This window comes from Taurulus bubalis (genome assembly GCF_910589615.1).
Source record: "Taurulus bubalis genome assembly, chromosome: 1".
In the NCBI taxonomy this organism is placed as follows: domain Eukaryota; kingdom Metazoa; phylum Chordata; class Actinopteri; order Perciformes; family Cottidae; genus Taurulus; species Taurulus bubalis.
The window spans coordinates 19,490,657-19,505,354 of record NC_136589.1 but is presented as its reverse complement, the minus strand read 5'-3'; the positions used below and the strand labels follow the sequence as shown (position 1 = coordinate 19,505,354).

The window sequence follows — 14,698 nt, the reverse complement described above, 5'->3', positions numbered from 1 at the left end:
TGAACGAATGAATGACAACATGTGGTGTTAAAGAGCTTTAAGTGCTTGACTAGAAGAAGACTAGAAAAGAGATATACAAGTACAGTACATTTACCAATTACTGCAGTAGTACTACATATCTCTTCTCTTCACTGAAGTAGTACAGTAGTATTACAGTAGAAGTAGTACCTGACGGTGTCGTACTTCCAGCCCTCTCCCTCACTGCAGTAGTACAGTAGTATTACAGTAGAAGTAGTACCTGACGGTGTCGTACTTCCAGCCCTCTCCCTCATTGCAGTATTACAGTAGTATTACAGTAGAAGTAGTACCTGACGGTGTCGTACTTCCAGCCCTCTCCCTCACTGCAGTAGCTGTTCAGTCCTTCTCTGTAGAAGACAGCTTTGTGTTCGCTCAGAGCCCACACCACACCTCCGCTCACACACACCTGGGTGAACACACACGGAGAGTCCAGCTTCACCGAGCGAGCACAGGGCCGGTCCACGCTCAGACCTGAAGGACACGAAGAGACCACGTGATTATGGCAAAAGCACCCAGACATTTATGTCTATATGATGATTTAGTGGTGATGGAGGTGATTTAGTGGTGATGGAGGTGTTTTAGTGGCGATGGAGGTGTTTTAGTAGTGATGGAGGTGTTTTAGTGGTGATGGAGGTGTTTTAGAGGTGATGGAGGTGTTTTAGAGGCGATGGAGGTGTTTTAGAGGCGATGGAGGTGTTTTAGTGGCGATGGAGGTGTTTTAGTAGTGATGGAGGTGTTTTAGTAGTGATGGAGGTGTTTTAGTGGTGATATCTATCGATAATCCAAATCTAGAAACCAGTATGCTGTGTCTGTCACTGTGGTGTATTAACCAAGCGGACGCACAGCAAACGTTACTTGCTTTATTCGGCCATGGAAGAAGTCACAACAGACTGCGCGCTCACTCAATGTGATCAATATACCACATCATTCCCCCTTTTAACTGAGGACAACAACTTTAACATTCTAAACCGAACAACAGTTTCCTAATACTTTTAACAAAAAACAAAACAACATATGGTTCAGAATACAGTCCACTGTAGGATATAGTCTTATGGCATATATCGCTCCAGCGGTTTAGTCACTTGGGTGAGCGCCTCAGAGCCACTGGTTCTGTCTCCAGCAGCTCAAGTGTCTGCAACCTAGCGTCAACAACTTCCTCAGAACTGCTGCAGTCTTCACCAAGTTCAGCCTGTGATTCAGTGACATCTTTATCAGGTTGAGCAATGGCACCGCAGCTGGTCTCCATGACGTCTGTGTACTGTGTCGGAGTCCCGCTCTCTGACTTCATACGAAACAGGGCCTGTCTGTCCCTGAATCCTGGAATCCACTTGTGACTCCCCATCACAGTGCTGCGCAGATAAACGGCGTCGTCCTCATCAAAGAACCGGTCTGCAGCAGTGCGGTCATGGTGTTCTTTTTGCTGATACTGTTTCTTACGTACCGTCTCCTTGATACAAGGCTTTAGGAAATCCAACCTTCCAAATCTAAGTCCGGATATGTCTGTGAAGAAACAGGTCAGCCGGGGACTGTCCAGTAGTGCAGTTAGGCGTAGTCCGATATTGCAGCAGGAACAATGACATCTTGTCCTCAATGTTCAGTGAAGTATGAGCAAGCTTTTTCATACCTGCCTTGAACGTCTGAACATATCTCTCTGCCAGACCATTTGTTACTGAATGTCCTGGTGCACTTGTGGTGTGCAGAATTCCATTCTGCTTGGCAAAAGACTGGAACTCGTCTGATGTGAATGTGGTCGTATTGTCTGTCACAATTTGTTCAGGCAACCCGAAAGAGACACAGTCTCCTGAGCCTGATGATTGTTGCTTGAGAGGTGATCTGTGAGATACAAAACACCTCCAACGACTTTGAATGTACATCGACCACAACCATGAACATGTGGTTCAGGAACGGTCCAGCAAAGTCAATGTCTCTTCCAGGACTCACCCGGAAACTCCCAAGGATGTAGTGGAACCTGGCGTGGCATCTTTTGATCGAACTGGCATGTCTCACATTTCTTGCAAATCTGTTCCACCTTGACTGTTCCAAGTCAAGGTTCGGCCACCATACATATTTGCGAGCTAATGCCGTGTTCACACCGGATGCGACGCGAATTTGCGGCGCGACCAGTTTACATGTTAAGTCAATCCACAGACGCGCTGCGGCGCGAATTTGCGGCGAGATAGACGCGTTGGAGGCGGCGCGAACAGAACGTTTGACCTGGGGCGAACAAAGCGAAGGACGCGGCGCGAATTCGCGTGAGTTGAATTATCCCAACTCTGGCGGAGAAATCGCGTGACTCAAAGTTGCGGCAGCCAATCAGCGTTGAGAATCAGCGTTGAGAATCAGCGTTGAGAATCAGCGTTGAGAAGCTCCGCCCGTCACCACCGCCGTCTCAGCGGCTTCATTGAGACGCTGTTGTGGGACTACGGATGATATTATGAACCCAGACACCATGGAGTTTGATGTTCCGACATATGTGGAGTTTACACAAAAAGTATAAAGCAGAACTAGTGGTTATTTCCATGGTGGATGGCATAATCGGTATCGTTTTACGGAGATACGCGAGACGCAGTTCCTGGATGAGTCGGTGAAATTCACCGAGCTGTGTGCGGCTACGGATGATGTTATGAACCCAAATACGAGGGCGTTTCATGTTCCGACATGTTTGGGACTTCCACAACAAGTATAAAGCAGAACTAGTGGTTATTTATTCCATGGTCGATAGCGGAAATGAAAGCTTTGTCGCTTGTCTCTCACAGAGGCAAGCAACAGAGCTAAGCCACGCCCCTTTGGTTGCGCCGCGAATTCGCGTTTGGTGTGAACACCCTCTTTCTACTCGCGCGAGTAAACTTCCGCGGTGGACGCGGCGCCGCAAATTCGCGTCGCGTCCGGTGTGAACACGGCATAAGGCCTTTGTTTTCACTATGCCTTGGTGTCCAGAGTGAATCTCTTTTAACACAGCTCTTCTCATCTTGGAGGGTACGATGACTCTGGCCCCTCCATAGGACACAACCTTGCTCAGTGGACAACTAATTTCTTTTTGTGAAAAACACCTTTAGGTTTTCCTCTACCTGAGTAGACCAGCCTTCCATGACATACTTATGCACTTGTGACAACTCACTGTCGGTGCGTGTCGTCCTTGCAATCTGTGTTGCGTTGAGTGGTGCTTCTTTTATATGCTCCGCCAGCAGTGAATGGACTAGAGCTAAAGTCACGGCTGTACCTGTGTCGCTGGTCTCCGGCAAAGGACAGCGGGAGAGTCCATCAGCATTACTGTGGTCTTCTGATTTGCAATAGACAATGTAGTAGTCATACGCTGACAATATAATCTGCTAGTGCTGAATGCGTGCTGCGGCCAGTGTAGGCAGGCTCTTGTGCTCCCCAAATGGTCAGTCATTAGGTTAAAATGTCTACCCCACAAGTACTGGTGGAATTTCTTTACGCCTTATATCAGTCCAAGTGCTTCTCTCTCTATTTGCGAATATTTTTTATCCGCTGGAGACAGTGTACGGGAGGCAAAAGCAATGGGTCATTCCTCCCCGTCTGGCATGGTGTGTTGGATCACTGCTCCGATGCCATAGGAAGAGGCATCGCATGCTAAAGTCAGTGGGAGACTGGGGTCGTAGTGGGCTAACACACGGTCACTAGTCAGCAGTTCTTTACACTTGACAAAAGCAACCTGTTCCACCCCAGTCCATTTCCAAATCACTTGTCCTCTGAGCAGTCTGTACAATGGTGCTAAGACTGTGCTTTGCTGTGGCACAAATCTTCCATAGTAATTCACAAGTCCTAAAAATGCCTGGATCTCTTTGACATTAGTAGGAGCCGGAGCCTCCTGAATAGCTCTCACTTTGTCCTTTGAAGGGTGTGTGCCCTGCTCATCCAGCACATGGCCCAGGTACTCTATTCAAGCTTTGCCAAACTCGCACTTGAGCGTTTCACTCGTAGTCCATTTCCTTGAAGCCGTTGTCAGACCTGCTGAAGGTTGTGGAGATGTTCCTTCCACTGGTAAGCCTTTCATTCGATTTTTTAAAATCCGCTGAAAGATGGATGGTGCAGAGCTGATTCTGAAAGGAAGTTGGTTATACACAAACAACCCTCTGTGGGTGTTGATGGTAGTGTATTTCTTGGAGTCATCATCCAGTAACACCTGCTGGTAGGCTATAGCTAAGTCTATCTTGGAGAATATCTTACCTCCACTAAGGGTTGCTAAAACTCCTCTAACCGTGGCAAAGGGTAGGTTTCTGTTTCAACTGCCTGATTAGCTGACACTTTATAATCTCCACACAGGTGGAGTGACCGGTCTTTTTTCTCCACTGGCATTATGGGTGCTGCCCATTCGCTGTGCTTAACTGGATATATAATGTTAGCTTCCTCCAGCTTCCTGAGCTCTTCATTCATAGCAAATGGAAGGGGTCTGTGTTTACAGAATTTAGCAGGTGCATCAGGTTTAACTCTGATTGAGGCTTTAAAGTCTTTCAGAGTCTCCAACTCCTCTCTGAACACCTCTGAATAATTATCCAGCACTTCACTAAGCGACGTACACTTAGCTTCATAGAGATTCTTTATCCGCTCCCAATTGAGCCTTAGTTTCCTTAGCCAATTTCTGCCACACAGTGTTGCTCAATTCCCCGTAACGGTCGAGACCTTCAGGTTTCTGGGATCCACAATCTCCCGAGACCTGAGGTGGACCGCCAACATCAACACCATCCAGAAAAAGGCCCTGCAGAGGCTGTACTTCCTGCGCCAGCTCAGGAAGTTCAACCTGCCTCAGGAGCTGTTGATCCTGTTTTACTCCACCATCATCCAGTCTGTCCTATGCTCTTCCATCACTGTGTGGTTTGGATCGGCCACCAAATAGGACAGAGTCAGACTACAGCGGATCGTCAGGTCTGCAGAGAGAACTATTGGTTCCAGCCTGCCCTCCATCCTGGACTTGTACACCTCCAGAGTCAGGAAGCGGGCTGGAAAGATCACTGCAGACCGCTCTCACCCTGGACACAAGCTGTTCCAACTCCTCCCTTCTGGTAGGCGCTACAGAGCACCAGACACAGGAACAGCTTCTTTCCACTGGCCGTCACTCTGATGAACAATTAATCAGACACCTTCATCTGCACTATCGGCACATTTTTTACTACTGTCTTTAATGTCTTTTTTTAATCTCTTTATATTCATCTTCTTTACTGTATATTGTGTATAAGTTCGAGGAGCAAAGTGAAACCGGAGTCAAATTCCATGTATGTGCAAACTTACATGGCCATTAAAGCTGATTCTGAACTAAAAGTGGTAAATTCACTCATAGACCACCTTTGCTGTGATCTGCCCCAGTACAGGAATGCTACCTTCATTATAAGCTTTAAGCTTAACTTTACTTCTCTGCAGAGGTAAGTGTGAGAATTTCTCCCTGTATGTACCGCGTGAAATGATACTCCTTGCAGCCCCAGTATCTATTTCCATCTCTAACTTCACCTCAGCTACAGTGAATATTTCTTTATACAGGTCAGCATCTTCACTTGTGACAGTCAAAATAGTGAACACACCCAATTCAGTGTCTTCTTTAGCTTCCACATATTTTGTGTGTTTCTTTCCTCTGCCCTGTGAATGCCTCTCACTCTCTGTCTGTGCTTTAGACCAGTGATGCTCAACTGGTGGGTCGCGACCCACCCGTTTTCAGTGGGTAGTGGGTCTTTGCCTGGGCAAAAAAAAAAAGAATAATTTATTTTTCTTTTCTTTTTCATCCTGTGGTTTTATTTTGAAGGGACTTTTTTTATGCAGCGGAGTGTCTTTTTTTTTTTTGTCGCTCTGGTTTCAACTTGTTTTGCACTTGTCCCTCCATGTTTTCAGCAGCGTGTGCCAGGTTGGGTCAAACCATCCTGATATGGGGGAGACTGGGTTTTTCGAATAAATAAATTAAACAGCCTACAGAATATAAAATTCACAACTGATGGCGCTGCCTGCATGATAGGAAAAAACTTGGAGGTTGTGAGGAGAATCGAGTGCCGCTTCATTTTCTGTAAAGCACAATGTTTTTCAGTATTTACCTACTGATGAGGTAATCACAAGAATAATCAATTTGTATATATAAATCCTTTTGAATTGCATTTCTTGTTTAATTTAGTTAGAATTTGTGGAAAAGCTGCTCCTCAAGACAGTGCATTTTTCCATAGTAAATTGTTTGTCATAGATTCAGTGAGTGTGTATTCTTAGTTAAAGTTAGGTCATTTGAGTCTTTTTTAAACTACTTCTTAGTTGTTGGACTTTTTTGTTTGTGCATGAAAGCTGTTGAGTCTGTTTAAAAATAGCTGAAGATTCTGAATTGTTATGTATGTTGTAATACCTTGTGTCCTGAAGATACACTTTTTGGTTTTTAATTAAAATGCAGCTAATTGAGTGTAAAAAGGGAATAGTTCCCTCTCTAGCGTTGCCACCAGCTGGTCGTTTTGGTTTATCATTGAACTTGTTTTTGTGTTGGCGTACATAATATGTACTATCTCAGGTTCAAACTGCACCATCTTTTCATTTAATAAATTTGAGAAGTTAGATAGATAGATAGATAGATAGATACTTTATTAATCCCCAAGGGGAAATGTGTTGTCGTAGTAGCGCCTTACAACTTGAAGATACAAATGGGATGAAAGATAGATATATATACACACACACACACACACACACACACAATAAAATAGAATACAAATAACTGGAATGAAATATATGTACAGCTGCAGTGTATTCATTAATTAAGCAAATTAAATGTAGACAATAGATAGTGCAAAATGCAAAGTATGTATGTGAAGTGTAATAAGCATACACGTGTACAGTGATAATTAATCCACAGAGGATCTAGCAAGCGGTGACTTGTTGTAAAGTCGTATTGCCGTAGGCAGGAATGTTTTCCTGTAACAGTCCTTGTTGCAGCGAAGCGTGAGGAATCTTTTGGAGAAAGTGCTCCGCTGGCCGTGCAGTAAGTGGTGGAGAGGGTGGTCCGGGTTGTCCAATATGGACACAAGTTTCTACGGTGTCTTCCTCTCCACCACCTGTTCCAGATACTCCGATGATGGAGCCGGCCTTCTTAACTAGCTTGTTAAGTTTGTTGGTGTCACCGGCTCCAATGCTGCTCCCCCAGCAGACAATGGCGAAATACAGGGCACTGGCCACAACCGACTGGTAGAACATCTCCAGCATCTTGCTGCACACATTGAAGGATCGAAGCTTCCTCAGAAAAAAGAGAATGTTCCTCGATTTGGGTCGCAGCTCGTCATTCAGGGATGATAGTGGGTTCCGGAGCCAGACCAGTTGAGAACCACTGCTTTAGACCGACATGCCTTTTTAATATGCCCAGTCTTGCCACAGTTATGGCATTTAGTCACTTTAAAACGGCACTCATTTGGCTCGTGATTCTTTCCATTGCACCTGTAACAGTTCCTTGTGCGATGTGGCTTCACCTGGTGGACACTTGCCGCTCCGACACTTTCACTTTCCATCCCTCTCATCTAACGTGCGTCTCTGTCGGCAGTCTCCATGTTGAGAGCAATCTCAAAAGCCATTGCAAAAGTAAGATCTTTTTCCGAAAGTAGTCTCCTCTGGCAGCCCTCGTTTCTTATTCCACTGACGAACCGACCTCGTAGTGATGAGCCCAAGTTGACGCCGAACTCACAGTTAGATGCGCATTGTTTTAACTCGGCTACATACTGAGCCACCGGCTGGTTAGCTAGTTAGTTTCTGGTTACACCGGTTAAAGCAAAACCTTTCAACCACTAGTAAGGGCTTGGGCTCATAATGTTCCTTTAGAACGGCCACTATTTCGTCTAATGTCTTATCTTTTGGCTTCATGGGCTGCACCAGATTTCTCAAAAGCCCATAAGTAGCCGCACTCAATACACTGAGAAGCGTAGCTACTTGTTTTTCTGATGACGGAAGAATTGTTCCAGCCGTTCTATGTACGTTCACCATTGTTCATTTTCCGGCTTGAACTCGTCAATTCCCCCGAACAGGGCCATCGTACTCACTAGTACTGACACCGTGTGTCTCCTTCCCTGCGAGAATGTACAGCTTTTATCCTCGTCTGCAGTTTTCTGTGGTGTATTAACCAAGCGGACGCACAGCAAACGTTACTTGCTTTATTCGGCCATGGAAGAACTCACAACAGACTGCGCATGCACCCTAAATCAATGTGATCAATATACCACAGTCACAGAGCATGTGAGACAGGTAGCCAGTCACCTGTCTGCAGGTAGAGGTCTCCGTTGGTCCTGATGATCCAGGCCGAGTCGTCACTCAGAGCCACGAAGGCCGTTTGCTCCACAGCTGTGTACCAGTGACGCTTTCCTTTCACCGTCACTTTAGCACAAGCGAACGCCGTCATGCTCTTCTGCTCCACCTTCCACAGCAGACTACCTGATGGAGCGAGCAACAGTTAGCATGCTGCTAATGCTACACACCTGTAACCCTGACAGAGCAACAATTAGCATGCTGCTAGTGCTACACACACACACACACACACACACACACACACCTGTAACCCTGACAGAGCAACAGTTAGCCTCCTGCTAGTGCTACACACACCTGTAGCCCTGACAGAGCAACAGTTAGCATGTTGCTAGTGCTACACACACCTGAAACCCTGACAGAGCAACAGTTAGCATGCAGCTAGTGCTACACACACCTGTAACCCTAACAGAGCAACAATTAGCATGTAGCTAGTGCTACACAAACACACCTGTAACTCTGACAGAGCAACAGTTAGCCTCCTGCTAGTGCTACACACACCTGTAACCCTGACGGAGCAACAGTTAGCATGCTGCTAGTGATACACACACCTGCAACCATAACAGAGAAACAGTTAGCCTCCTGCTAGTGCTACACACACACCTGTAACCCTGACAGAGCAACAGTTAGCATGTCGCATGTTGCTAGTGCTACACACACCTGTAACCATAACAGAGCAACACTTAGCCTCCTGCTAATGCTACACACACCTGTAACCCTGACAGAGCAACACTTAGCATGCTGCTAATGCTACATACACCTGTAACCCTAACAGAGCAACACTTAGCATGCTTCTAATGCTACACACATACCTGTAACCCTAACAGAGTAACAATTAGCCTCATGCTAGTATTACACACACCTGTAACCCTGACAGAGCAACAGTTAGCCTCCGGCTAGTGCTACACACACCTGTAACCCTAACAGAGCAACAGTTAGCATGCTGCTAGTGCTACACACACCTGTAACCCTAACAGAGCAACAGTTAGCCTCCTGCTAGTACTATACACACCTGTAACCCTAACAGAGCAACAGTTAGCATGCTGCTAGTGCTACACACACCTGTAACCCTAACAGAGCAACAGTTAGCCTCCTGCTAGTACTATACACACCTGTAACCCTAACAGAGCAACAGTTAGCATGCTGCTAGTGCTACACACACCTGTAACCCTGACAGAGCAACAGTTAGCATGCTGCTAATGCTACACACACCTGTAACACTGACAGTCTTCTGGGACATGAGATAAAGCTTCAGTTGTCACTGGAAGCTGAGCATAGATGAAATGTCTCGTATAATTAAGTGAAACAGAGTGTGACATTTGTCAGATGTGTTGCCAGGAGCTCACCTGAGGGTGACAACGCCACCTGGTGGACGTTGTCTTCAAAACGCTGCCAGTTAAGCCCAGTCTCAAGTAGACCACTGCAGAACAGTCCTCCTTTAAAGTCCAGACACCACACATACCTGAAACACACAGGACACCTTTAAGACACGATCCAGGCAGCTTCCACACACACCTGCAATACAGCTAAGAGTCACTGACGACCCACCTGTCAGTCACCTGCAGGCTCAGGATTCCACATCCTGGTCCTGAGTAACCCATCCAGCTTTCTGCCAACTACAAAGAGAAGAGACTAAATCATATGAATACCTGACAGACTCACCAGTCTCATCTGGTATAACCTCATCAGGTCTAACCTGGTCAGGTGAGTCTCATCTGGTCTCACCCGGTCAAGTGAGTCTCATCTGTTCTAACCTCATCTGGTCTAACCTGGTCAGGTGAGTCTCATCTGGTCTAACCCGGTCAGGTGAGTCTTGTCTGGTCTAACCTGGTCAGGTGTCTCATATCTGTTGTAACCTGGTCAGGTGTCTCACATCTGGTCTAACCTCATCTGGTCTAACCTGGTCAGGTGTGTCTCATCGGGTCTAACCTCATCTTGTCTAACCTGGTCAGGTGAGTCTCATCTGGTCTCATCTAGTCTCACCTGGTCCGGTTTGAGTGCGTCTCTGTCCTGAGGGTCCTGGTCCACCTGTGGGTCTGTGGTCTCCGTCTGATGGGATGGGTGGACCTCCCCAGCGCTACCAGCAGGGCCCAGAATGGGACAGTAGATGTCTCCCTCTTCATCACTGGACAGACTGGGTTTTGGGTACGAACTGCACCTAGTGGAGTAAAACATCTGGTCTGGCAGAACAACAGGGGGGACCGGGTCCTCCTCCTGGATCCAAACAGAGGATCTAATTAGTTTATTGTTGTCCTCAGATATTTATGTCACCTTATATGTGTTTATATCCATGTGTGTACAACTGAAACTCCAGCTTCATCACCTCATCCTCCTCTGGTCCAATCAGAGGGCTCAGAAACTCATCCTGCTGCTCCTCCTTTGGCTGCTGCTGCTCCTGCTCCTGCTCCTCCTGCTCCTGCTCCTCCTCCTCCTCAGTGTTGTGCATGTAGGAGAAGGTGCACTCCAGCAGCAGATCCACATCCGGGGTCGGGGGGACCACCTCCGGTTCTGCAACAGGACCAGAGGCCTCTCCTGGAGTCTCCATCCCATGGAGGAGCAGGGAGCCTGGAGGGAGGAGGGAGCTGGGACAAGAAGACAAGGATGAGACCTGAATCTCAGTAGACCCAGAACCATGATGAGACCTGTTGTCTGCTGGTCCCCGGTTACCAACCCAGACTGGTTGGAGGAAGACTCCGCCTCCTCTCCATCCTTTACACCTCCGACTAAATCTTCACCCTCGGCTTTCTGTAGGATCCGGTCCTGGATTTGCTCAGGAGAGTCCTGGTTACGAAGGTCCAGACCAATGACGGAGGCCCTGTCGCTCAGAGGGGTTCCACTTCCTCCGTCACTGCAGCTGCCGTCCTGGACCACAAACATGGAGTCTGAGCAGCTCTCACTGCTGCTGTCTGAGGGACAGAGACTCAGAGACTCAGATGGGCTGAAAGCATTGGGGATAATATAAATAGATACATACTGTACATATTTTATTTGTTTTTAAAGTTTGATACAAGTAATGAACTCCTTTAAGGAATAACTCATTAGCGAGTGTATGACTCAGGATTCCAAAGACATGATTTATTTTGTTATTTTAAACTGCAAAGAGTAAAACAAAGTCACACATCATCGTGTGAATGAAGTCTAGAGGAGAAATATTTAAGTTATGTGGAAAAAGGTGTCAAACATGGACATGGAATAGTTCATTCACAAATGGTCCTCTGCTGCCACCTGCTGGGAACTTTCTATAATAGCAGGCAAGCTTCTGGCCAACTGGACTGAATACATTTACAATCATATGCATCAATGATGATGATGATGATGATGACTAGAAATTGCATTTCCTGCTGAAAATGCGTTGGAATGCTAAAAGCTTAAGGCTTAAATAATTGAAAAGATAGCTGAATATAGCTGAAAATAGCTGAAAAGAGAAACTACCTGCTGAAAAGTGTTGAAGCCCAAAAGTGTTGAACTGAACTGCTGAACATCCTTGTTGTTTAAATGGAAAAGTTTGAAGCAAAATGTTATCATCTAAACAATCCAAGAGATATATTAAAAGTAGTAGTTGCAGTAGTAGAAATAACAGTAGTATGAGTGAAAGTAGTAGTAGTAGTTGTAGTAGTAGTAGAAACTAGAAATTGCATTTCCTGCTGAAAATGCGTTGGAATGCAAAAAGCTGAAGCTTAAAGCTTAAATATTTGAAAATGTAGCTGAATATAGCTGAAAATAGTGGAATATAGCTGAAAATAGCTAAATATAGCTGAACATAGCTGAATACAGCTGAATATAGCTGAATATAGCTGAAAATAGCTGAAAATAGCTAAATATAGCTGAACATAGCTGAACATAGCTGAATACAGCTGAATATAAGAAATATGAAATTATAGAATTATAGCTGAAAGTTTTGTCAACATTTGAACGTTTAAAATGTGTCTGTAGCTGAAGGTATGCAGATCCTGTACGCTTTTGAAGCTGAAGAGGATTTGAAGATTTCCTACATCTGATCACATTCATTTTAATTTTCATAAAAAGCTTAATATTTCAAGTCAGAAATATGAAAAGGTCATTGCCATTGTGTCCTTAAGGAGCTGAACATTTTAATAGCTGAGCAGTTTCTACAGGAACTACAGAGAGAGAGGGTGTTAGCATGTTAAGAAGCTAACATGGAGGGACTTAGGACCCAGGGGAATGTAGATATGAATATACCATACACTCAATACCCATAGTGCATTGCACTCTTGGAAGAGAGAATCATTTAATTTTCACAAAATACAGCTGAGAGCGCAGGGGGCGCTACTTACCTGACAGGGTACAAATGTTCAGTCACGGTTTCACATTTATAAAATTACACCAGCAAACTGAATGCAGGGTAAACTCCGCCCACTTGTCACGCACGCAGCCGTTCGTGCCGTTTCTCCACCAACAGCTGCAGTGTGCGGTGATTAGTTCAAACTGAAAACACCTGTGACATGACTGAGAGACTGAGTTGTTTGATCTCCATAGACTCCAGTGCGTTTTCTTTTTTTATAAAAAGCTTCATATCTCAAGAAGTTCAAAGGCAAGACGCCAAAATAATAATATTTTCTGAGAGATAAGACTCTTGCGAACGCGTCGATGTTGTTTGTGGGTCTCTAGGCTACACGATGTGTCTCTAGTCGCAATTTCTAAATCAGGTACGGTCGTGGGAGAGAGACATTTTTGGAGGAAGATTTAACATGGGAGCGAATGGAAGAAGAAGGAGGCCACCTCCCACATATCGTCTGATTTAAACACGCCTGAATCTGTTGGCTTCAAATCGATCCAAGTTTAAGAAGTGAGACAAGATTTCCTACGTTTTGATGTATAAATTATGCCCAAAGACTTAGTATTGTGGAGGAGATGGCAAAAAGCAAAAATAAAATCTAACTAATCCTCCAGGGGAACTACACTCAAGCTGTGACATCACGCACTCTAAGCGGCGCAATACACACCCATGTTAAAGGCAGAAATGGTCGGAAAAAAGCATGAAATGAAAACGCTGACAGTTAAAAAACTATCACAGATATCAAAAAGCTGAATCATACGGTAATAGCTGAAGGTTTTGTCAACATTTTAAAGTTGAAATGGTGTCACTACCTGTAAGCATGGCGAACCCTTAACCTTTTGAAGTTGAAGAGATTTAAACAGATTTGAAGATGTTCTTCATAGGAATCCATTCATTTTTCTTTTTCAAAAAAGCTTAATAATTTGAATATTTGAAAAAATATCAAAAATATGAAATTATAGAATAATAGCTGAAGGTTTTGTCAACATTTTAAAAGTTTAAATTGTGTCTTTAGCTGAACGTATGCAGAACTTGTGAGCGTTTGAAGTTGAAGAGGATTTGAAGATTTTCCCCATCCAATCCCATTCATTTTAATTTTCATAAAAAGCTTAATAATTTGAAAATTTGAAAAGTCAGAAATATGAAATTCTGTGAAGTTATGATATGAAGTTCATTGCCATCAGGTCCATAAGTAGCTGAATATTTTAATATTTGAATGGTTTCTGTAGCTGAATATATGAAGGAGAAGAAGAGTTTCAAAATACGTACGGAAGAAATAGAGGAAGCATATATAAGTTGAATAAAGAAAAGGATAACAGTAGTTGGACTGCTGAAGCATTCCAACTAATAATAAAAAGCGGAATAAGTTGAATAAAGAAGAGGATAACAATAGTTAAACTGCTGAAGCATTCCAACTAATAAGTATTATAACTAGTCTGTCTGTCTGCTTGCCTTGGCGTCTCCTCCTCTTCTTCTTCACTCGGATGGACTTCACCACCAGCTCCTGCTGCAGCCCCTCCTGACCCAGCGGGGCGCTGTAGCGCCTGCAGCTCAGCTCACAGGAAGTAGTCACCGGGGCGTGTCCATGGAGACTCTCCAAGGAAGTGACGGAGCTGCTGCGGCTACGAGAGCTGCTGGTGAACACACCAGACTGCTGGCAGGGCGCCACCACCTGGACAAACAGGAACAGGTCAAGTACCAGTCTGTCAATGCAATCAACCACTTAAACCAGTGTCACCAGTCACCTCCAGCTGCTCCTCCGACTCCTCCACTTCCTCCTTCTCTCCTTCCTCGATGGGCCTCTCCCATCCTCCGCCCTCTACAATGATAGCCATGGTTCTGATTGGCTGAGCTGTTTCCACAGATCCAGTTGGTGGGAGGATGGTGGGCGTGGCCAAAGGTGAGGGCTGATGGACAGGCAGCTCCAGCACTGAAGAAGAGAGACAGACAGGATGATAGTCAGTCTCATGAGAAGAAAGATAGACAGACAGACAGCAGTCATGGTACAAGTACTTGTAGTAGTAGTACTCACAGCAGTCATGGTACTAGTACTTGTAGTAGTCGTACTCACAGCAGTCGTGGTACTGTTACTAGTAGTAGTACTCACAGCAGTCGTGGTAC

The 14,698-nt window shown here is 45.1% G+C and overlaps 1 protein-coding gene across 1 annotated transcript in view; it reads right to left on the bottom strand.

Moving 5' to 3' along the window:
• Positions 1-14,698, bottom strand: part of tecpr2 (tectonin beta-propeller repeat containing 2) — a gene marked incomplete at its 5' end in the record, with an annotated part of 34,267 nt that overhangs the window by 17,010 nt on the left and 2,559 nt on the right. The window contains 9 exons of the mRNA XM_079226166.1: positions 309-489; positions 8,236-8,409; positions 9,627-9,742; positions 9,829-9,896; positions 10,264-10,494; positions 10,604-10,862; positions 10,952-11,186; positions 14,030-14,249; positions 14,323-14,507. Of these exons, the coding sequence (XP_079082292.1) occupies positions 309-489; positions 8,236-8,409; positions 9,627-9,742; positions 9,829-9,896; positions 10,264-10,494; positions 10,604-10,862; positions 10,952-11,186; positions 14,030-14,249; positions 14,323-14,507 (1,669 nt within the window). The remainder of the gene's footprint in view (positions 1-308; positions 490-8,235; positions 8,410-9,626; positions 9,743-9,828; positions 9,897-10,263; positions 10,495-10,603; positions 10,863-10,951; positions 11,187-14,029; positions 14,250-14,322; positions 14,508-14,698) is intronic.